The 24,641-nt window shown below is 38.6% G+C and overlaps 1 protein-coding gene across 2 annotated transcripts; it reads right to left on the bottom strand.

Moving 5' to 3' along the window:
* Positions 1–1,653: 1,653 nt before the first annotated feature.
* On the bottom strand, positions 1,654–21,830 carry LOC136848865 (kelch domain-containing protein 10-like). 2 transcript variants are annotated; one of them, XM_067121695.1, is made up of 9 exons: positions 21,666–21,830; positions 16,924–17,069; positions 16,399–16,557; positions 16,172–16,252; positions 13,564–13,715; positions 12,680–12,882; positions 7,856–7,995; positions 1,969–2,219; positions 1,654–1,834 (listed from the first exon to the last, which is right to left on the bottom strand). In XM_067121695.1, exons 1-8 carry the CDS (start codon positions 21,742–21,744, stop codon positions 1,989–1,991), a joined length of 1,191 nt encoding a protein of 396 aa, XP_066977796.1. In that variant the 5' UTR covers positions 21,745–21,830; the 3' UTR covers positions 1,654–1,834; positions 1,969–1,988. The 2 variants fall into 2 exon arrangements, with proteins under 2 accessions (XP_066977796.1, XP_066977797.1); XM_067121696.1 differs by having other exon boundaries at positions 18,004–21,782.
* Positions 21,831–24,641: the final 2,811 nt, after the last annotated feature.

Genomic DNA, 24,641 nt, shown 5'->3' with positions numbered 1-24,641 from the left:
CAAATACGGGGGGTTTACTGTAATAAGGCTTTGAAACATAAACTACATTTCCTCAAATAATAATAATGTGGAATATGCTAAAGTTACCCTGAATGGCTCATAAATTCTTACAAGATGAAATTAATATGAAAATTTTTGAAAGTAATCTGTATTTTTCCTAACATACAAACCTGAGGGCTTTACATATGGGATTTACTTTCAGGGCAAACTGGAGCCGGCCATTTAACTTAAAAACAAGGTGAATGTTGGTACAGGCAGTCCCCGGTTATCGGCAATCCGGTTTTATGGCGCTTGTCTAGCGACAATAACTGAATTTTCGACACTGATTCCTGGTTATCGGCGCCGATCTCCGGTTATTGGCGGTGCTGGTCCCCGGTTGTCAGTGGCGATAACCGGATACCAGCGCTGATAACCAAGGATCAGCACTATTAACGCCTATTTTCGGTTGTCAGCAATTTTCGGTTATCATCACGCTGTCGGGAACGGAACCCTGCCGATAACCAGGGACTGCCTGTAGTTGGCTACCAACGGAAGGGAAGAAAACCCTCCCATCCAGATGGTAAGCATTCACTTTACCTTTTGGCCCGGAAGCAGGACGAGGGGTGGCTAGAGGTGGGCCATTTATGTAAAGATCACAGGTTTGTATGTTAGGAAAAATACAAATTACTTAAAAAAGTTTGTCATTAGTTCCTACATGTATATAAACCCTCAGTCTTTACATATGGGAGACTTACTCCTTGGTGGGAGGATTCTGAGCAAATCTCTGAAGTGCCACTCCCCCCTCCCCCTTCACGAGGTTGCATTCAAGATCAAAAGCATCCCCATGGCTCTGTGGGGCTGCGCCTCCACTCTACCTTTTAAGAAGCATTCCCAGCTGAACGAGATCGCCCCTCTGAGAACGATTCTACCTCCACGGTTGGGTGAATGACGTTGACGGTGCTTCCGTGAAGGTCACTGGTGGGAATCTCGTGAACATCTCGAACACAGCGCCCACCCATGTCCGTGTGAATAGTGGGCATGTCTTGTCTCGCCTCCCCTGCCCTTTTCATCGTCGTAAGATGTATTGCAGTTTCTCTGCCTTCTTTTTCCCCTTCTAGAGATGTTGGGTGGAAGAATACCTTGTGACTGGAGGAAGACGACTCACCATCGGAGCTGCAGCCAATGCATACCATCTGGACGAGAGGGTTTCCTCCCTTTCCGCTGATAACCAACTACCAATATCCACCTTGTTTTAATCGAGTTATTGGAATGGAGTGTGGTGTGTAGAATTCAGGCCAACGGCCAAGCGCTGGGACCTATGAGAGGCTCCTGTCTTGTATAAACCCATTTAATAAGCAGGACAAGTCCAATATAAATAAATACAGCCTTGTGACTTCAAATTAACAATTCTTTACGATTGCTGATGGCTGCAAGAGGCGGCAGTCACCAGCATGGCAACAAGATATGAATTACTGTACTGTCCATAATGCATTATGTATCTAAAGGTAATAACAAAAAATATTGTTTCTATATTGATAAGTATAAACTAATGCACATCAAAACCTCACTACTGCAATGGGTCAAATGAATACAAAAATGCATGTCAACAAAACCCCTTACCATCCAGTAAAATAATACAAAGACATGATGTAAATTAAATAAAATTTTACCAGGTTAAGAGTTAAGAAATATCAATTTATTAAAATAACAATAAAGGAACATTGGTCCACAACATGTACAGTAATAGGGAATATATATCCACACATAAACTGACAATAAATAGCTATATAAATAAGAATAAACCCATATTATGGATGTCAGATGCCAGTGCTCCACAAGTGCATTGCAGAAAAACCTGAAAAAAGAAATTTATTATAATTTAAGCCTAGTACCCACTCACTATTTGTAAATGTATCATAAAAAGGCTGTTTGTACAATGCATTGCACTAATTACTGCATTTAAATATACCATTTACCATGAGAACTTACCTATTACATGTTCAAGAAACCTATCCATAAGCAGGTGTCTGGTGATGTAGATTATCCACAATATACATAGGTATGCCCATCTGCAAAAGCGTTGCTGGGGGAAGGCTGGTTATGTTTGGAGCATAATGACACAACGCATCCCAACATATATCTTGAAGTTTACCGATGACCAACCATACTTTGGTGACACGAGCCGTTCTCTTCTCTTCTTCTAAATTCTTGACGCCACCAAACATGTACATGCAGCCAGCCTTAACAGAGATGGGGAGCAAAAAAATATTTAAGTTCCAAAAAGACCAGCGGATACAGTAATCACAACTTGGCTATCACCTACAGTGAAAGCCAACACATACTCTCTTCTTATCTTTTAAACAAAGTCTGACAGTCTTATAATCTCAATCTCCTCAAAAATTAGTTTACAAAAAGCAAGTGCAATAAATACTTAAGAGGTTAAGGAAAACTGGCACGATTACTGTTAAGTTTACCTATGTTAATTTACATCCGGAGTTAAAGCTTTTATTTCTAAAGACATGTAAAGGATTTAGAACTCAAAATACACATATATATCAGGTGTATTTTAAAGGTACAGTCCTTTTATGAGTATGATTAAAATCTAAAAATAAACATTCATTCTACAAAATACAAAAGTACAAAACACTTATAGAAGAGCAAATCTCATCAATCTAGACTAATAACGATATTTCATCTGAGTTAAATCTATTTCTTATTGGTTGGCTGATTTCAGGTAATCTAAAAATTTATTGCTTATATGCTACCTCATAAACATACCCTAGAAACACTTTAGAAATAAAATATGCCTATCATTTTTCTTAGTTTTACAGAGTAAGTGCTTTAACTGGTCTAGCCTAATCAAAATTTGCTTATGCTCGCCTAAATTCATATATATAAGTAATTCCTCAGGTATCCGGATCTTCATTATCTGACAGCACCAGATCTGGGCCAAAGAAATATACAATATGTAAATTTTTAAAAATGTACATTCATGAAGAGACTGAGAAAAGTGTTTTGGGGGTGTGGGAGGCCTGGAGAAGTTTCAAAGGTGGTCAGGGATTTGGATGGCTGGGTGCTGTCATGGGAGAGAAAGGAGGTAGGGCTGTGTAAAGGAACTTGCTCAGAGAAAGAGTTGCTTTGGAAGGCAGGCAGAGCAGGGGAAGGAGTTTTTCTAGCTGGGAGGGGTTGGGAATGCAGTGGGATTGGTGGAGAGGGATACACAGGCGTCTGACTTCGCTTTTTTTCCTTTATGGTTTTACATTTATGCTTTTTCCAAATTTTATTAAAGGATATGTAGAGTACTGTACTGTAACACATGCAAAAAAAAGAGTGATACGGTATGGAGAGAGGGAGAGAGTACAAAAATTAAGGTATCGCTCATGTTGTTCATGTTGTAGCCTATAACCACACACACACAGGCACACTCCACTTTTTTATTCTATGCAATTTCTCATTTATATTTTTACTGTATTTTTTCACTTATTTTTTAAAAACAAAAGATAAATGCAATCGTGAGCATTGGGTACATACATATGCACACACTCTTTTATATGCACACACACTTTTATTTGGGCTGATGGTGGCATCAAGACAAGTTATAAGTAGCACAACTAGTTGCCAACATCCAAAAATCTGCATTTTAAATTTTTTTCCCATACATTCAACAAAAGTGATATTTAGTGTAACCCCCAAAAGAACCAATAACCTTATTCACAAAAAGTTAAGTATACCTTAGTTTTACCAGACCACTGAGATGATTAACAGCTCTCCTAGGGCTGGCCCGAAGGATTTGACTTATTTAACGTGGCTAAGAGCCAATTGGCTACTTAGCAATGGGACCTACGGCTTATTGGGGAATCCGAACCACATTGTAGCGAGAAATGAATTTCTATCACCAGAAATAAATTCCTCTAACTCTTCATTAGCCGGGCGGAGAGGCGAACTCGGGCCTAGCGAGTTGCCAGGCCACAACTCTACCGACTCGCCAAATGAAGAGCTCCTTATTCGCAAATGCCGTTACCATTCACTCGAGGTCTATGTGACCCTCATTAAACAATTCATTTGTAAAAAAACAATACTGTATTCATAATTTCCTTATTTGATTTATCTGACTTCTTTTTCTTATACATAAAAATATTCAATGCAGCACGAAGGAACGCGTATTGAGAACATCGCAAAATCCATGTAAGAAGGTGAGTGAAAACCGGGACTTTGAACAAGTATTTTCGTAGTTTATTCTACATTTTCAAGCACACACTGAATACAAACAAAGGTGACAGAGCTTTATATACAAAAACAGAAGGGGGGGCAGGGTTACAGTTTGTTAATCTGGGCAGCATGTTCATTCAATATCAAAGATAGGGGAAAAAGGGTCGACAAAGGATCAAGGGATAATCCAGGGTGGAGACTGACATTCCTGGTGCATGTGGCTTCAATAAACACAGTCTCCAGCAGATTCCTTTTCCCATGGTCACTAACCTTGTAGATTACCGATGACTTATCCCAATTAATCACATGGCCTGTCTTACGCCAGTGATATGCAATGCCTGTCTTGTTTGTTTAAAGAACATGCCGCCCAGATTAACAAACTGTAACCCCACCCGCCCCTTCTGTTTTTGTAAATAAAGCTCTTTCAACTTCTTCTGTAATCAGTGTGAACTTGCAAATGTAGAATAAACTATGAAAGTGCTTGTTCTAAGTCCCAGTTTTCACTCACCTTCTTACGTGGATTTTGTGACAAAGATATTTTGTGTCAATTCAACTTTTTTAGGATATTAAAAAGAAATTTGGCATATGTAAGAATATTAAAAAGAAATTTGGCATATGTAAGATTTATAACTTAACATGCATCAACAACAGTCTCCTCAACATTTGGCGTTCCAGGCGTGCCAACCTCACCTCACACTTCAATGCATTTCACTACTCTTCAGTCAAACAAAATGTATTTAGTTTAAGCAAGGAAGTTATAAATTATAAAATAATTTTGATAATTATATCCAATTTGCCAGCTTAAAATAACATCCTTTCTTTAAATAGATATGTAATCTGATAACACCACTTATGCCAAACTCCACCAACTTATGTTTTATTTGCATAAAATAACATTCATTTAACAGAAAAATCTTTATACAAATAATTCTCTGATAATATGGTTGGTAGGCCTGTTCATGTCAAAACATAACGAAATACTTCATAACAAATCGGACAAAACACTTAAAAACCCCATAAAACAAGGAATTTTCTTGCAGTTTTATTATTTACTTATAGCGGATTCTAGTTTTTATCAAAATAATCAATACTGTACTGTATATGGAATTAAAAAAGAAATATGATCTGAATGATATATTTCAGAAACTGATACAAAATATTAGTGTAACTGTACCTGTTCTGGTGGTGTCGGATAATGTCGGGTGTCAGATAATGGTGATCCAGATAATCGAGAGATTGCTGCATCTCCAAACCTTTTAATAAACTTTTGCAGTTTCACTTTAATTATATTCTGTATTAGACAGCTTTCATTTATCGTACTGCATTATACTTCTTGTGTGGAGTACCCCTCAAGCATCTGCACTAATATATTAAATGAGGATGCAAATATATCTAAAGTGTAGAAAAAGGAATACAGGCAGCCCATGTTATTGGCAGGGGTTCCGTTCCCGGCCGAGTGGCGCTAACCGGAAATTGCCAATAACCGAAAAGTGCTGCTAATTATGGTAATAAATGGCGTTTACAACATCGTAAGCGCCAATAAACTGCTTATTGGCACTGTTAACCGCTTATCGGCGCCGATAAACTGCTTACCAATGCCGATAAACTGCTTACCCACACCGAAAATCACTTACTGTCACCGAAAATCTGGTCAACGATGTCATTAGCCAAGTACCATAAACTGGATCGCCGTTAACTGACACTGCCAATAAGCGAGGACTGCCTGTAATGACTAGGATAGCCTAGGCTGCACTGCCACTATGCTGTCTAAAAGTCCTACCGTAACCTTGTCAACCCTATGAAAATATGTTGTATTTTAAAAAAACTGTAGAATCCAGTTAAATAATTATTCAAGAAACTTTAGCAATCAAAATCTGCCATTCAAGAACTTTGTCATTCACCCTTGCCTACTGAAACTACATATTCATGATGAAGTAACAACTACTAAGACAAGATACCCAAAGATATTGTATTTTGCTAAATGTCAGTTTATCAATCATCAAAAATTTCTTTCACTATTCTAGCACCTACAATATATTCATGTTGCATCCTATTTCACTTTGTATACCGTTGTTGAATTATCGTATATTTCCATGTATAAGACGACCTTTAAATCCTAAAATTCACCCCTAAAAATTGGGGGTCGTTGTATACTACCACTCTAAAAATAAAACCTTGAATTCTAAGTGATGTTTATCGGTACCCTAGCCTCAGCCTCAGTGCGATAACCATTGACATACATGAAAAGATCCATATTATGAAATAAACTGATAACAAAGTAATAAAACCATTTTTACCCTATCCTGTATATCATTGGCATATCTTCATAATAAATAGCCTATTTGAGGAATACAGAAAAGCCCCCGTATTAGCGGCCTCACGATTCATGGACTCACCTATTTGTGGATTTCTCTATGGTACATATATACACATTATTCGCTGAAAATTCTCCCATTTGCGGTATTTTTCACTGAGAAATATTCACTAATTACTGTATTTTCATCTCATTTTCATGACTAAATGCACTTTTTGCAATGCATATACTAAAAACATATGCATTAACTTCTTTCCTAATCTTCATTACCCTTTCATTTTGTTATAATCTTCTGTCACTCCTGTCATTTCCTGGTAGACAACTGGACATGCTCCATTTTGTTGTCTCTTGTCTCAATTTCACTGAGTCACTACAGACTGATTTTTATTCTATTTTTCATCCTACTTCTTTATTCTCAACGCATGTGCACAACTTATGTGACTACATCTTGCCAGCATCTTCACTGTCAATACTCTTTTTCCAACTTGGTTTCAACATAAACTATGTTCAATTTTACAGGACTTACTTGAATTTCATTTTCCCCAAGAGTGTTCAACTCCCATTAATTCAAGACTGCTGGGTATTTGCAGTCATTTCATCTGGAGAGTTCATTTATATTTGGAGTTGGCAGAAGACAGGCTATTAACTCATTTTGAGTCATAACTGGTTGGGAATTTAAGTAAGGTCTCAGACTGATATCTAATTATAATGTCATATTTTATCATTAGGATTTTATTTTTAGCAATTTTATTTAAAGCCAATATTACTGTTTTAACGTAATATCACACTGAACTTAAGAAGTAAAATACTATTGGTAATGAAGAATGGCTTTAGCTATTTCTTAAGCTTTAAGCAATTTCTCCTCTTGTAGTTTCCTTTAATTTTCATGATTTGAAATTCAAAAGTGCATTTGCTCTGGTGCAAATCTGTTCTCAGGAGTTAAGTTTAATATGATGTAGAGGGTAAATTTAACATGTTAGACTGAAAAATTAACACAGATAGCAACCACGCAGTGGAGTAAAACTGATGCATTATAAAGTGACAGAAGTTGGAGCAATAACAAAATCATGACTGAACAGTTGAAATCAACATAGATAATGCTTATGTACTATGCACACTCATAATTTCTATGAACAATACAAGCCCAAAACACAGTAAACTATAGCTTTCTAAACATCAACATTATCCATCAAATTAACAACAAAGGAAACTGTAATGTACCAGTTCACGAAACACGTAAAATAAAATCTTATTGATATGAGTAACAAAAAATCAACATGCATCACAGTCTTTGCAATCAGCTTGACAACAAAGTATAAATTTGAGTACGAAGTATAAATTTGGGTACGTTACCTCAGTTACAGCTGAAGAATGGAAATAAAGAGGGACAGGAGATTTATAAGGTAATTTTTGCCAACCAAATGTTACTAAGTCAAGCCTCCAGAGATCAGCAAAGGCTTCAGCACCATCATAACCACCATGAATAAAAACACCTGAAAATATACAAACATGAACCATACCTCCATTTCCCGTACTATTATTTTACTTCATAATCTGCAAAGAGAATTACATTTATGGGAAAGCAATGTAGACTGCAGCTCCTTTTTATGAAGCTTAACTATACTCTTAATCCCTTTTAGTAATCTATGTCATCAAGAATATCGATCTAATAAAATGAAGGAACAAAAATTCATAAAGGAGGGTAATTTACGTAAACTTAGAATACCGTACATAAAATTTCATAAACAAACCTCTTACTTTCACTTATGCCATACCACATATGAAAGAGCACAAAAAATGCTACTTGGATTAAAAGAAACATTGCACTCAGTGGAAAATGCCTTGCCTGCTAGGGCGCACCAACATCTCATCTTGGATATTGTTTTATTATCAAAGCGAAAACCAATAACAGTTGATGGTAGTGCACACCCAGTTGTCCTAGTGCTATAAAACCATTCCTCTTTACTACCTTTAGTTCCTGTTCCAGACATCCTCAAAACAGGAAGAAATCTGGGCTTTGAAGTTTCTCCACCAACAAAAAAAAAAACAGTCATATTAAGGGCATGTTGGTCTGAACATACCGGTTAAATTTTCTCTCCGAACTTGACCAGTTCTCACCCTTCCTTAATTAACTTTCACAGTTCTCACCCTTCCTTAATGAACTTTCACAGCTTAAGCTTATATAATCTTTCATTTCTTTATCTTGGCGAGTATTATCCTTAATGATTATAATTTGTGCTCCTTGGGCTTTATCAACTGTAATAATGCGGTTTATTTGAACCTTAGGCCTAGTGAGTAGTTTTCTATAATTGCTGCTGCTCATTGAAAGCCTCCTTTTTATTTTGAATGACTGTTCTGTTCACCTGATATTTATCATAAGGAATTAGTCTATTTTATAACAATTTCTGCTGCACATTTAAATCAAAAGCTTATTGACTCATTAATGTTTCGCTTAGGTAAGTTCACTGACATCTGATGCACTTAGCACACTTCTTTTGTTTATGTTAAGCTCATACCAGTTAATGCAGACAACATGATTTGTTTTACATTCAACTCACGGTATTCGCAGGGGATAGGGACCACAACCACCTGCGAATGGCTAAACTCCACGAATACTTGACACCCCCCTCTAAAAATGCTGATAACTGCCTATTTTAATAGTTCAAACACCAAATACCTCCTCTAAAAATGCTTATACTGTTACATATGTATAAAAAATCTCTCTCTTATCTGAGAGAGCGAGAGAGAGAGAGAGAGAGAGAATACAACTCACCCTTCTGAATCCTATACACAAAGCATCTGAGGTACAAGCTTTGTGATTGGCTATTTTTGGGAAAAACGACCCCCCCATAAAAAACTCTGGGTACGGGCCTGAAAATAGTGAACCGAATCTTGATTTTTTTACACAAAACAAACATGCCCTCAAACAGCCAACGTTATCTAATAACGGAAAAAATAGACAAATTAATTTCACAATGAGACGTGTTTAAGTTATATTTCGACTTAAAAACACTTCATATAATGAAAAATAACCTTGCTAACTAGAAGCAAGATATGCGCTCTGAACCGAGTTAAATAAAGCAAAATAAACTTACCGCATAATCGGTTTCCAAACCAAAACATTGACTGCTATGATCGCAATTTATAATACAAAAGTAATTTAAGAATATATACAACATTGTTCGATACAGTGAAGTAAAGCATAACATTTTAAAAGATCCATGGAAAAGATGCATACTCATGATGTTGATGTTTGTATAATACACTATTAACATGTGAATCTAGAGTCAGTATAATGTAGGCTAGGCTACCGTATATGTATACAATATACCATAGTATAGGCTAAGATAATTCTTGTTTGTTATCTAATATCTCTGTGTTGAATTATCATAAGTCAATCTGCATGAAGCTCCAGAACTAGCTGATATTAATAATTACTATGCCATATATTTATAGAATACTATACTTTATAGTGTAGGATAGGCTACCATATATGTATACATGGCAATGAATACCCTAGTGTAGGCTTGGCAATATTCCAGATACATTTTTTCCAACAAACAATGGGTTTTTGGAACCTAACCCCTCGTAAATAGGATAATAAATATATAGGCATTTTTAGTTTTTTTGTTTGAACTATCAAAATAAGCAGTTCAAAGTGTTTTTAGAAAGGTTTTAAGTATTCTTTCACTTCCCAATGTAACATCCCTACTGCATTCTTCCCCTATTTGCTGGGACCCTTTTTAAGAGTCGGTTGTCGCATAACTCGTTAACTGAGCCTGACATCAGAATTGCACAAAATATATACTACTGTACTTGAAAAAGGGGAATCTGAGAAACAATACCCTTGAGTTTCCTTTTCCTTAGACAAAGAAAGCTTGCTGTGAATCAGAGCCCTTCAAGCCTCCAGTCACTACTAAAGGTTCCCTCCGCCAACAGAAGGACAACAATAGCATCAGTACCCCTTTCAAAGCGGACAAGATACTCCTACCAGGGAAAAGAAAAATCAACTCCTGGGCTGCATACTACAAGGGAAGAGGTAGGGCCCCATAAGACTTGTATGGGTGGGGTTATTTTCTACAGCATAACATGCAGTGGAAGTCCTCCCCTTGGGGGACATAGCATAATTTTCAATGGACTAGGGATGGTCTCACACTCCCCCTCCTCTAAAGTATTTTTTTTTTTTTTTAAACCAGGCCCCCTTTTAAAAGGGGACCTTAGAGAAAGCCAGTTTTATTTGCCGCCACTCTTGGGCATCCCCGAGAAGCATTCCTCCAAATGGAGGGTGACCCATGATCCATCAAATTTGAACAAACATATTATTTGCATAAATTTTTATATATAGTATACTTATCTTATGTGAACTAAGAAATAGAGGATTTTAAATGGTGGCCTCCCTAGATGATTGGCTAATCTGGGGAGCCACCAGAGACAAGTGCTAATGAAACCTGAGAGTGGTAGTCGACCAATTCCGGTCAAAAGATTTCTTAATAGGAACAAGTCGCATCTTACATCTAGCAGACATTTTTTCTGAGGCTAAGACTTCACTAGTAAACAAATGAATTGGGAAACAGCTGTTTTGAGATTATGAGGGATTTTACTTTAACATAAAGTAACCCAGTTTACATTTGTATACCCATTTCATATTTATGTACAAAAATAAAAACAATAATTGCATAAATATATTCATTTCTTTTAGCAAGTAAAAAATTATTTTCCTAATTGTTTTGGTAGTAGGCTCAATCAGCTAGCTCTGAGAACGTAAACATTACAAATGGCGGGGACAATCGGTTTTTTATATATATTACGATGATATCAATATAGTACTACAGTATAATTGGATTTTGTAAGTAAAATATCACTTTCATTGCCATTACCTTATCTTAAATACAGCTGTAATGGCCTGTTTGACTTTTGCAAATAGATATATGAGCGTAACACCTGGGCTAACCTATGTCTATAGTTCGCACACAGCCTACACACTTTCATCTTGTGTATGGTAATATAATATGGTAACAACTAATAAGGAAGTTGCTGTATAAAAAGTGAACAAGGGTAGACTGCTGTGTCATTTACTTGGGAGAGAAAAAGAAGGGGCTGCATTATTTTTTCAGAGTGCATTTTCGCAGTATGTTTTGTTACAAATATGGGGAAAAAAAGGTAGCTAACTGCCTTTTGAGTAAAGTTTTCAGTTTAAAATGGAATGGTTATTGTTTATAAGCATACTGAGTGTTTACAGGTATGTGGTACTGACCAGGTTAGGTGAGGAAGGGTATACAGTACAGAGTTATCCTTGAACATCCATGGATTTTTTTACTAGCCATTATTCGGATTTTGCCCATATCCAAAGGACCCTTGGCTCTATTAATTCGGATAACTGAGGGATTACTGTGTATGTATATGCAATGGTAACACTTCTTACAGTCATAAACACACTCAGAAAGGGGCACTAGGTGATGCCACAGAATGACATACTTGGGAAAAGTAGGATAGCCTACTGGAACTCAGTTCCTAATAGTAAGTTGTGAGAGGAATTAGCATATTAAGACAATGGAGTCATGACTCATAATACTAAAGGTATTCATTAGTATTTATATCTTAAAATCAATTAATAAAGGTAAGTAAACTAATACTGAATGGAATGGAATACTTATTGTGTTCCAACATTCAAAATATCAGGATGCAAGCCAATGGACAATCAGAAGGGTTAACTAATAACTAGGTAACTGGGATAATTATTTCATGAGGTTTTAAACCATTTTTGACTGGAAATCATGTTCAGTAATCTTGTATTACCAGTTTAGATTTTGTTATACATACTCCATAGCAGTATATTACAAAGAGAAATAGGCTTGCTCTCTCTCACCCTCTCTTTTCAAATCATAGCTGAGTTTGTTTGCTATGGATATAAAATAAAAGAAACTCTGCTTTACGCGTGAGTTGAACATGGATGAATGTGCTTGGAATCTGCATGGGTGCACACCAAGTAAGACCACTAAATGCACATATCACACAAGCCACATGTAAACAGGCTTCAAAAGTAACAAACAACTGTAACTGTATTTTCCTCAACTTAAATTCTTCTCATCTCAATCATTACTATTCATAAGATTAAGCTCTGATGCTGAATTTCATTGAAGAACATCATCATAGATTAGCATTTCTTTCATTACTTACTATCTTTTACTTTACAGGCAACATGGCATCTTCTGGGCTGAGGGAAGGAAGTAGTGACTGGATCAGGTCGAGTCTGCACATGAGTCCATGTTCGTTCGGTAATATTAAAGGTTGGCAGAGACGCCAGATCACAGGCAGCACCCGATCTCCCTCCACCAAAAACGTAGAGAGAGCCACGATGTTCCACTATCTCATGTCGATACCTAAAAGTACACAATTCTCGTTGTAATGCAGATCATATATGGACAATTTCAGTAAAGAAAAGTACTGTGGCTATTGTGGCTGAATGTTCTCTCAGTTCTCTTCCCTTACCTCTAGTAGCTGTTCTTATGAAGGAATTAAAAAGGGGTGGTATATAAAATTTAAGAAAATAAACATTGCAATGGCACAGCCAGTCAAAAATGCAAGAAACACAAACTTTGCAAGGGTAGTACTTGGACAAAGTAGGGAAAGATGCAGCAAAAATCAGTGAGAAATAAAAATACCGCACTATACAAACAGTTATTACTACAATAAGAAACTACAATAGTGATAGATAATAGACTAAGAGCTAGCTGTAAGAAAAACAGAAGAATATTTAGCAAGCAGGTATAACATTCTTGATTGAAGAAGAATATAATGCATTAGCAATGAATCAGAGACAAAAGGCTTCTAATATAGGGCTGCATCACTGGCAAAGGGAACCATGATTCAAAGTCAAATTAAGTTCAGAGCTTGACCAGACTGCAGAAATCATGTATATGCTTTTTCTTCAAAACAATAATTAATATATTTCATATGAATCTGCACAAAATTAAATGACCTTTTTCTAACGAGTGTGAAGACTCTAAGTTTAAAATGACTTTCAATAGTAATAAGCGTCAAACCTTGTATGTAAAACTCACCTTTCTTCAGGAGTGGCACCAATGGACCTGACTTTAGCTGAGAGATGTTCCCATACTCTTTCATCAAGATCCAGACAGTGCACATCAATGCTATACTGAAAGCCAGTTGTTCCTCCCACGACATATAGCTTTCCATCACTCACGCATACACCCTGAAATCATTCATGTCCATCAGATTCAGAGAATGTTTCAATATACGAATGTTTGAAATACAAATGGTATTAGTGAAGAGCTTTTTATAAAATATGTGAAAATGGTTTATGCCATCAGAGAAAGCTAGAATATAAAATTTCTTAAAATATAACAAATTTTAAAAAATTATTTTGTATTTTCCATGGGTGTACAAATCATTGTCTTTTTTTTAAGTATTCTTCAGAAAAAGATGAAAATGCTTACTGAACTTAGTAACAAGGTACAGTGCTACCCCGCTTTTTCGCGCTTCATTTTGGCGTGGATTTCCACAAGCGGATTTTTACTATGGACCGTACCTCTAAAATTATCACTAATTCGCTTTTTTTAAAGGTACTAATGTTTCCGATAACTTTGACATGATATTAATAATATCATTTCAATGATTAATACAGTAATAGGATAATAGTTTAATATATATTTAATGTATATTTGATGAACCCAAAGCCTCTGGATTTAAGGCCCAGAAGGATAGGGTTACCCTCATGTGTGGGAATGCGGCTAGCTTCATGTTGAAACCACACTTTATTTACAAGGCTGCAAATCCCAGGGCCCTCAAGAATAAGGACTAGGCATTGCTGCCTGTGTTCTGGATACATAACCCCACGGCCTGGATCACCAAAGTCCTTGTGGATTAATAGTTCCATCAAAGCTTCATCCCTCAAGTTAGGCAATACCTCAATGTATTGGGCATGGAGTTCAAGGTGTTGCTGATTATGGATAATGCTGGTGGCCACCCTCTGGATTACCAGGGAGTCCACCTCTCTCCTCCAGCCTATGGACCAAGGAGTGATCCGTGTTTGCAATCACCTGGAACTCCTTCCAGCACCTTGTGAATGCAGTGGACGCTGACAGTGAATCTATGCTGAAGGACTATTGGCGTAAATTCATAATTGCCACGTCTGTCCGTCATCGGCTGATTGCTGAAGATGAAGAAGGAGACCCTGAACACGTGCTGGAACAAGTGGCTGGAGTGTGTTCACGACTGGAAGGGCTTTTCTCCAGAAGGAATTCAACATTCGGCCATTTTTAAGGTGGTTCAGTTGGCAAGGATTCTACGTGGAGAAGGCTTTGAGGACCTCACCGAGGATGAAGTCAGCACCCTCACTGATAGGCAGTTATAAGCGTTTCAAGAGGGGGTGTCAAGTATTTGCGAAATTTAACTATTTGCAGGGGATCTGGTATGCCTCCCCCACGAGTACAGGGGTTTACTGTATACACGTACCAGAGAAAAATCCGCAAATCCAGAACCGTAAAGAGGCAGGGGTCCACTGTAAACCCTTACGAGTTCTAACTGGACATGAGACAGCCACTTCTTCATTGCAGTTAAATTAGGCACTGTCACAAATCTTGGAAGGACTTTCACCTCTATATCTCATCTCTAAGCAATGAAGGAAAAGAGAGAAGTTGCTACCAGAACACAGCCCACCCACAAGAAAGGGCTTGAAGTTTACTAATACACTTTGCCACAGCAAGAGCTAAAAGAAATGTGTCTTCAAAGTCAGCAAGAGCTAAAGAAAGTGTTCCTGAATTTCTTCACCTTACTTCTTACCTAATCTTTTGCTCCCCTAATCATCCGAGAGAACTGGTTACGGAAAGGAATACAGATGTCGAAGGAAACTCAACTGGGCTGAGCTCTTTAGCAGATGTGGCAACAAGAGATGGTGATTCAAATGACTTGGCTGAGAATAAGGGGGCCAGGTATGAAGCAAAAGAAGGTCTTCCCAAAATACTGAGAGGCCACATCTTATGTAAATATTCAACTGGTGTCATCATCCCTGGAGTAGCAGACGTGGTAAGGGTAGACAGTGGTGAAGCATGCATCTCTGGGGAACTCACCTTGAGAGATCACTCACCCTCCCACAGGGAGAGATTTGGTGATGGTGGAGAGGGGGGAAGGGTCTTTCTCCCCCACACCACCTTCTAACACTTTTTGCATTCCTTCTCTCCTTCCAATACCTTTTCCACTGCAAAGGAAACCAACTGCAAAGGAAACCAACTCACACACTCTTCACATGGAAGAGCAGGACTGCAAGTTCTAGCCCAGCAAAAGTAACAGTATCTGTGGGTTCTATACACACAAACAACATGAAACACCCACACGTCCACTCATGTCCTTTACAAATAAAACGTTCATGCTTGGGCAGATTCATATCTTTGCAAAAGTCACCAAATATCCAAAAGAAAAGAAAACAAATTTCCATCTGGCAGTCAGCAGGTGTGCAACAAGATGTCCTTACTCAATGACAGCCAAAAAAAAAGTGATTGGTTATGGCAGAAGAGTAGCACTAGTTAACAACCTTGTTTCCAAGTTTCAACAACTGATGCCTGCTTTTGCTGAAGGATACTTCCGAATAAAAGGCAATGGTTTGTACTGTATCCCCAAAGGAACAATTGAAAAGTACAACAGATACCATACCTGTCCATACATTGGTTCAGGTTTATTTCCATATGTCACCACTTTCTGCCACTTCCCAGTTGGTAAATGGCAAATGTACAGCTGAAAAAATACCATTAATTCTCCATAAATAAAGAGTACAGATATGTGTACAAATATACTACAATGTACTATGTAACAAAAAGATTCAACAGTTATATCACAAGCAATGTTATGTTCCACTAGAAATGCAAAAAATGAGAACCTACGGAGTCTGATGATGAATCTCCAAAGGGCATAGCTGTTCCACCAAAGACGAGCATGTTAGGACCTAGCTGCACAGCAGAATGGGAAGCGAGCTCCTCCGGCATCCCACCAGTGCCTTCTATTCTTATCCAAGTGCTGCTGACAATGTTAAATCTCCATAGCTGAAAAACATTTCTTCTGTATACTGACCCATATCACATTCACAACAAAGGTTTCATCATATGGAAAACATGAAAAACCATATTCTATTCTGCGAACAATAATTAAGTCAGTTATTCCTACATTAATTCTTCTTCATAACACAACTGCAAACACCCTCATCAGTTATTGGCTCCTGTAATTTATAATGAAACTGCACTGACAAAAAACACTAAAGATGTATCACCACATTTGTTTTTTTTACAGGAACAACTTTACTAACAGGCGGGAATAAGAGCACAACACTTGATTTGTGAAGCCATCCTTAAGCTCTTATTCTAAGAAATCCTTAAGCTCTTATTCTAAGAGATAAAGAAAAAATAACAAACCTCTTGGAATAATGGATGTGTTCTCTGCCAAGTGTCATCTAAATACTCAACAGTCGAGATTTTAGGATTGTATCCTCCAAAGGAATAAAAAGAGAGTCCATAGCAGACAATGCGATGACCACTCCTAGGCATGGGCAATGGTGTCCCTGAAATAGAAAAATGTTCTGCATATTAAGCCTTTTTAATTAACAAACAACTGTATTGACAAAAGTATTATACTGCACTGCCATGGTTCCTGTTCACCAATGTAAAATATTTCTCCTCATTTACAATTGACAATTTTTGTATGGTTGAAATTTAAAAATGCTATAAAGTATATTTATTTTTTATTTTTATTTAATGGTATCTATTTAGCTTACTTTTCATTATTTCCTTTAATTTTCTATTTATTTCTGTTTTACTTTCATTTATTTCTACACTTTATTTTGTAGAGTACTCTATAGTCATTTCTCTGTTTACAAAGTTTAACTTGCAACAACCCATGAATACCATGAAATTAGTAAAATAAAAAACCCGAAAAAAAATGAATAGGAATCACAGGTCAAGAAGTGCTATACTACCAAGTGCTGTATAGCACATGCTGAGGGCTGTACAACAAGTTGTTGCGAGAGAAATTACTACAGCACCACTAGCTCACAATTCAACATGACAAATTCAACAATAATTTGTACTTTTCCTAACATACAAACCCACAACATCATGTACCGTATGCGCAGATGGCCATGGTAGACTCGCTTTTAGAGAGTAGCACTAACTATAAAGGATGCCCGCAGGAATGTGAATAGCCAGAGATGAACCGTGTTATTCCACCCAAGTCGGATGAGGAGAGAGAGCGAGAGAGATCAAGAAAGAGGGGAGGCATGAGGTGGGAAATTAAACTCACATGATGTTGTAGGTTTGTATGTTAGGAAAAATACAAATTGTTGAATTTGTCATTTGTTCTGACACTGATACAAACGCCACAATATCATGTGACAGGACACTCATAGAGAGGAAGGAGGGAGATCTCTCCACAAACAAAAAAGGCAATCAACAGAAAACTACCAAAATCAAAATAACATTTAAAAGAATAATACTCACTCTTGAAAATGATGTGATGGAACATGGGGGCTCTATGTTCAAATGGAGCCAGATGGTCCTATCCCGCGAGCATCACGTCGCTCATCAGGACTGTTGTTTTCCCTTTCAGGTCCTCTTGGAAGTACTGCGGCGGAGCTAACCAGGCTGCCTTCACCTCCATAACATTTAGGTGTGCTCCCCAACTTGTCTGGGATGCATCCGAGAGCACTTGCATCTCCAGAGCTAACTGGCCCAATTTCATTCCTTGGAGACGATTTTTTGGATTTCTCCACCACTGCAAATCTCTCCAGTTTTCCTTCGTTACCACAATCAGTTCTGCAGTCTTGTGACTCTGGCTGTCTTTTCTTAACTTCCATTGTAGGGAGCATATCCAAGTTCTGACTTTTGAAACCAGTTTCTCCAGAGACACTTAGGTGTCCAATTAGAATCTGCCAATTCTTCACTCCAACCTTTGTTGTGATGTATCTATCATCATTCCCAAGTACTTGATTTTCTGTGTCAGAACTAAATCCGATTTCTTGAAATTTATGAGAAATCCCCAGGGTCTTGTTTAATATCAAGTCTCTGTCCTTCTCGGCCCGGGCTGCAGAAGGTGACAGAATGAGCCAATCGTCCAGATACATGCAGAGATGGATACCCCTGTTGTGGCCCCATGCTGAAACTAGTTGAAAAATTCTGATGAAGACTTGGGGGGCTGTTGCTAACCTGAAGCAGAGGGCCCTGAACTGATAAGTTTTCTTTCCTGAGACAAATCGAAGGAATTTCCTGGAGGAAGGATGAATTGGTATTTAGAGATTGGCATCCTGCAGATCCAGGGAGACCATGAAGGTCAGCTGGAGAAACTTGTTCAGTGATGACAGGTCTATTATTGAACTCCAACCCCCTGATGCTTTCTGTGCCAGAAAAAGGCAGCTGTAAAAATCTGGCGACAGTGTCTTCACTATTTCCACAGCCCCCTTGTCCAACAAATTCCGAATCTCTTGCTGTAGGGTCTTCTGCTTTGGGGGAGTTTTTGCGGTAAGAGGGAAACTCGAGAGGAAAGGGTGACAAAATGACATTTTTATAATATAATAAAGTTTTATATGTACTTACCCAGTAATTAAATAGCTATTAGTTTTCCACGTACGGCAGCCTAAATTCAAATTTCAAGGGTAGCGCTTCGATTGCTCAGTGTAGGTGCACAGTAGCGCCCCCTAACGGCAATACTAGGAATGACCTAGCTAACCACCTCATTCTGTTTAATGCCTAATGTTCATCAGAGGGGAGGAGGGAGGGCTCCGATCATATAATTACTGGGTAAGTATACAGTAAATAAAACTTTATTTTATTATAAAAAATGTCATTTTTATATAAGTGACTTACCCAGTAACTGCAAAGCATTAAGTCATGTAATGAATTTGACATAGAAAACTTGCTAGCATTGAAAACAATGTTTGTTGTTTCCTGTCAGTTAAGAGAGCTACTGTGGGTGGATACTGCCTCTGGTTGGTGCTCATCTTAACTCGTAGTTGCATGGCGGTATAGCCAAGGGTTGCCTCCTAATTAGGGGGAACCTTTCGTGGTATCTCTTGAGGGAGGTTGATGGAGGAGAACCAGCTGGGGAAGGAACCTAGAGGGTCCACCAACAACCGTCACAGATTTGGGAGTCATTCTATGTAGGACAGAACGGGGCTATGAGGGTCCTTGTAACGTTACAATGAGCCTGACTTATTTACGGCTTCCCTGAAGCCTCTACTCGCTCTGGGGGAAAAAAAAGAGGATGCCCTGAGCGACCACTCGTCCGTGGCCTCTGACACCTGATGAAACAAATGAGGAAGGGGAAGGAGAGTCCTCACCCGAGGGAGAGGCAGTAAGAAGGGGAAGTTTGCCAGGAGGGAGAAACGATCCCGACGGATCAGCCACCACGGGGGGTGTGTTAGCCTTGGCAGGCTTCCTACGGTATCGTCTCCTCCCCTCAAACTTCACCCATTGCTCGGCAGACCGGGAGCAACACTCAGCACAGGGCGAAGCGCGCAAACACACACATCCCCTGCAGGTGGGGCAGAGGGTGTGTGGGTCCGCGTCGACGATAGATCTAAATGAATTACACTTTTTGCCTCCCACCCAGGGACACACACGCTGGGGGAAGGAGGGCTTAAAGGATTTATCCACATTCATTGCAAAAGAAAAAAGAAAGTTCCCACTGGGAAAAGTTCAACAGCAGTCAAGCAGAGAGCGAGAAAACAACATCCGCAGTCTACGAAGGCCGAAAGCAAATTGGATGTTTACATCCGGGCAGGCTGTACTCCCACCTCCCGGACGGTAGTTAACTGCCTAACCACCTTGTTCGAAAGTTCAATGGCGGTTTCCCGCCTATGCTGAAAGTAATTCCTAATGTAAAAGACTGACGGTTTGTATATCGTGTCGGAACAATCGTGGGTTTATATTAATAAATATCATACACGCAATATATGGACAAAATGCAGGAAGATCCAACCGGGATAAAAAAGAGCTTAACGACAGCCAGGCAAGAGATCCAAAAACACGTCTGCTACACATGACGGCCGAAAGCAACACAAAAGGTGACTGGTCGAGGGTAAAACCCTTGCCGCCGACCCCAGGGCATACACGTCGAACTGGCAGCCTTCCAACAGAGAAAAATGATTCGTGGGTTTGTAAAATATCAAATAATGTCAAACACACTTTTATATACGCAAGGTAATAAACAAGATAGACCCCACTTGGAAAAAAAAAATAGAAAACAGCAATCAGGGCAGAGAGCACGATCACACTTATGCACCGCACGACGGCCGAAAGCAAATTTGAATGCTTACATCCGGGGAAGCGAGCCTTCCCGACGGTAGTTACTGCCTGACCACCTTGCTCAAGAGTTGAACGGCCATTTCCAACTTCGGTGAAGGTAACGGTAATTCTAAGTATTGACTCCGCACTGTTTTTACCTTGGAAACTGGTTTTTTCTACACTTTTAGGGCTTCTTATACTGGTGGTGCATTTGTCTGTTGTCGGCCAAATGGAATGTCCCTTTGCCGTGTTTAGTACTGGCCTGGGGGGGGGCATACCCATATGTTAACAAGTTATTGCAATTGCCGGATGGGACATGAACCCTTCCAAACAGATGCACCCGTGCTCTGTCTTGTGAAGATCGCGTATGGAAGCCCCTTGTTGGATGGACTTCAGGGGTTAATTACAGGTTAATTACATTCGTGCGACACAAAATGAAGGTAAATCCACAATTAACCAAAAAACTGTAGAAAAAGTCAAGTTAGAAGGAAACTGTCGCCGCGGAGCTACTACTTACATCTACCAAGGTAACATTTGGCGTAAAGGACCGACGGTTTGTGCGTCGTGTAGCAACAAACCGAACCTTCAATAACGCCTACAGTGCACCCCGTGGACTGCACTGACGGCACCATCCCCATAGTTAGGCTACCATTAGGATTCTAAGCAACCCTACGACAATACTCCCGGCAACCCACAGCCCACTCGCCCGTGGGCTCCGGTTAAACCCATTTAAACCCGGGGATAGAGCTCCGTGATGAGACTGAGCAGTTAAATACAATTCCAACAAACGGGCAGCAGTCTAGCCTGTGCAAGCCTGACCTAGCACAGGCTAGCATATTTGGAAACACACGCACACACCAACGTTAAGGGCACCATCTCACCATCTTTCAGATTTCCACGCGGCCTCACAGGATGGAAGACCAGAGGCTTGAATTTGTAGAGGCCCTTTTTTGTTGACATTTATAGGTAAATTTCCTGCCAAAACTCTACGTGCAGCTGCGGCGACATCTGACGGCGGCGACAACAACAATTGCAGAAGAAGAAGAAGAGTGACGGAGTGTGCTGGACAAAAGGCGCAGGAAATATATAGGTAGAAAATATTATATAGATGTAAGTGAAATGAGACATTATGCCGAAAAAGAACTGGGAAATTAATGAAGAGAAGAATACAGCAAGGTATCGAAGAAACACTAAAAGAAGAGAAGAACAAATGCAGAAGAAGAGTTACGGGTGACTCCACGGTCAGTGCTGGACAAAAGACGCAGGAAATATATAGGTAAAAAATATTATATAGATATAAATGAAATGAGACATTATGCCGAAAAAGAACTGGGAAATTAATGAAGAGAAGAATACAGCAAGGTATCGAAGAAACACTAAAAGAAGAGAAGAACAAATGCAGAAGAAGAGTTACGGGTGACTCCACGGTCAGTGCTGGACAAAAGGCGTAGGAAATATATAGGTAAAAAATATTATATAGATGTAAATGAAATGAGACATTATGCCGAAAAAGAACTGGAAAATTAATAAGGAGAAGAATACAGCAAGGTATCGAAGAAACACTAAAAGAAGAGAAGAACAAATGCAGAAGAAGAGTTACGGGTGACTCCACGATCAGTGCTGGACAAAGGCGTAGGAAATATATAGGTAAAAAATATTATATAGATATAAGTGAAATGAGACATTATGCCAAAAAAGAACTGGAAAATTAATAAGGAGAAGAATACAGCAAGATCTCGAAGAGACACTGAAAGAAAAGAAGAAAGAAGAAAAGGAGAAAGAAATGAAGATGCTGAGATTCATAGATAACTCTGAAGAAAATTAGTATCTAAGGGAACTAGAAACAAAGGATGCATGCATAATAATGGAAACCAGGTTGACTATGTTGAACTTGAGAGCTAACTACCGGGGAAGATATAAGGACGAGGTCTGTGATAACTGCAGAGTAGACGAGGACAGCACCGAACTTTTGTTCAGGTGTAAAACCTTACAAAAAATAGAAAACTTAACTTTAGAGACCCTGAAAGCCCCAAACAGAAAACTAGTGGAATATATAAGAAGAGCTATGAAAATAAAGGACGTTACCAACCTAGAAAGCGACGGCACCAGTTAAAAAGAAATAGTAAATTAAAGGGGAGGAGTAATGAAAGTAAATTCGAAATATTAAGTAACATCTGGAAGGTTTCGGAGTAGGGTGCTGAAATAAATGAAAAACTATTAAATGCTATATATATAATGTAAAGTCAAAATAAAATTGTGTAAAACAGTATTCAAGGAAATAAAGCTCCGCACCTCACGAGAATCGTGTAGTGTGCCCGCAACTGTGTTTGTGGAGTGAGCGCTTAGGAACCAGGAACCATGAACCTCAAGATCAAGAGCACAGTTGCGGGCACTCTCACCTTTGCAAGACAGATGATGACTGCCTGGTGTTAACACTGGTCTTTTTCAAAATATTTCTCCTCTCTTCATCCTACAACGATTTACCTTGTTATTAAATTTCTTTTCCCTCTTATGAAATTTGGAGTTTCATGTCACCTGCTTCCCTAGTTTTGAATGACTGTGTCTGTTCCAAGACCATTGCACTTTCCCGTAAGCTTTAAATAATACTAAAATTTGATTCTTTGTGAACGATCAAATCACTATTTTCCCTTCAAAATTTCATGCTCTCGTCCATCTCCCACCTGGATATTATGCAGTGTTAGTATGTACTATGATGTGTCTTGCTGTGCAGTGAATTTAAATTATCTACGGCTTTTAGTAACCAAGGACAAAACAGTGGTTGGCATGACATTAGGTCAGGCTGACATACTGATTTTATTTTATGATTATTTTTAGCACCTAAGTCGTAATATTGTGTTTTTTTTAAATTATATTTGACTGCTTACCTCCACATTTGCTGTAGTACATTTTTATGTTTTGTTTCCCCACTTCCAGAAGTCCGTTGCAATATTATTGATAACTACTTTCTAGAGAGGCAGTGGATGCGGGGGGGCACTACCCCGAGGAACAATAATAATTTTTGGGACTCTGGGAGGGGATTGGCAACCAAAGTTGCTCTGCTGAATGCACAAACGTATTTCATATCAGTCATTTGGTCCTGTGTTAACCAACTTCAAACTTCCATATATAACTCCACATTTTTCCACGAATTGATTCCTGAAGTTACGTCAGACAATAAACACATACGCATGTTTATAATTTTCACTTAATTATGTGGGGCAATATGATCCATGTTTGATTGTTGGCAAGCATATATATATATATATATATATATATATATATATATATATATATATATATATATATATATATATATATATATATGCCTGCAAACAAACAAACATGGATCATGTTGCTCTACATAATTACGTTTAATTGGTAAAGGTGCGTATGTGCTTCATGTCTCGTAAGCACCAGTCCTTGGAAACGCATCTCTCAGATGATTGGACATGCGTTTGAAGGGCAATCAAGAAGTGTTTAGAATTTAGAAACGACTTGTGAAAGAGATTATAGGGAGGAGGTTATCAGCAGCCATCGACAGTTACCATCTAATATCGAGTATAAAAAACAGTGGAGTGATGAGATCAGAATACAGTGTACAAAACTTTGGCACCGCTGATGATTGGTACTCTAGTTCATTTTATTGCTTACCCGATTTCAACGCTCTGCAACGGAAGCTAATCCTCTCTGCAGTGCTGATTTGCCTACCCGATGAGGAATAGGAATCGTCTAAAAATACAATGAAGATGGTTCAGATGAACTAGAAAAAACCTACTGAAAAAGGATTGCTTTAAATTTGGGGGGCTATTGCCCATAAGTCTCCTGCCATAACTTTCTTGCATCAAAAGTACCAACTG

The sequence above is a fragment of the Macrobrachium rosenbergii genome, chromosome 19 (genome assembly GCF_040412425.1).
Source record: "Macrobrachium rosenbergii isolate ZJJX-2024 chromosome 19, ASM4041242v1, whole genome shotgun sequence".
Classification (NCBI taxonomy): Eukaryota; Metazoa; Arthropoda; class Malacostraca; order Decapoda; family Palaemonidae; genus Macrobrachium; species Macrobrachium rosenbergii.
This window is presented reverse-complemented; position numbering and strand designations above follow the sequence as displayed.

Coding starts and splice junctions, on each gene's coding strand:
- LOC136848865 (XM_067121695.1), bottom strand. CDS start 21,744: ATGTCAACAAAAAAGGGCCTCTACAAATTCAAGCCTCTGGTCTTCCAT. Junction 16,558..16,923: donor CACATCCATTATTCCAAGAG/GTTTGTTATTTT, acceptor AATGTTTTTCAG/CTATGGAGATTTAACATTGT. Junction 12,883..13,563: donor GGTGCCACTCCTGAAGAAAG/GTGAGTTTTACA, acceptor GTGTACTTTTAG/GTATCGACATGAGATAGTGG.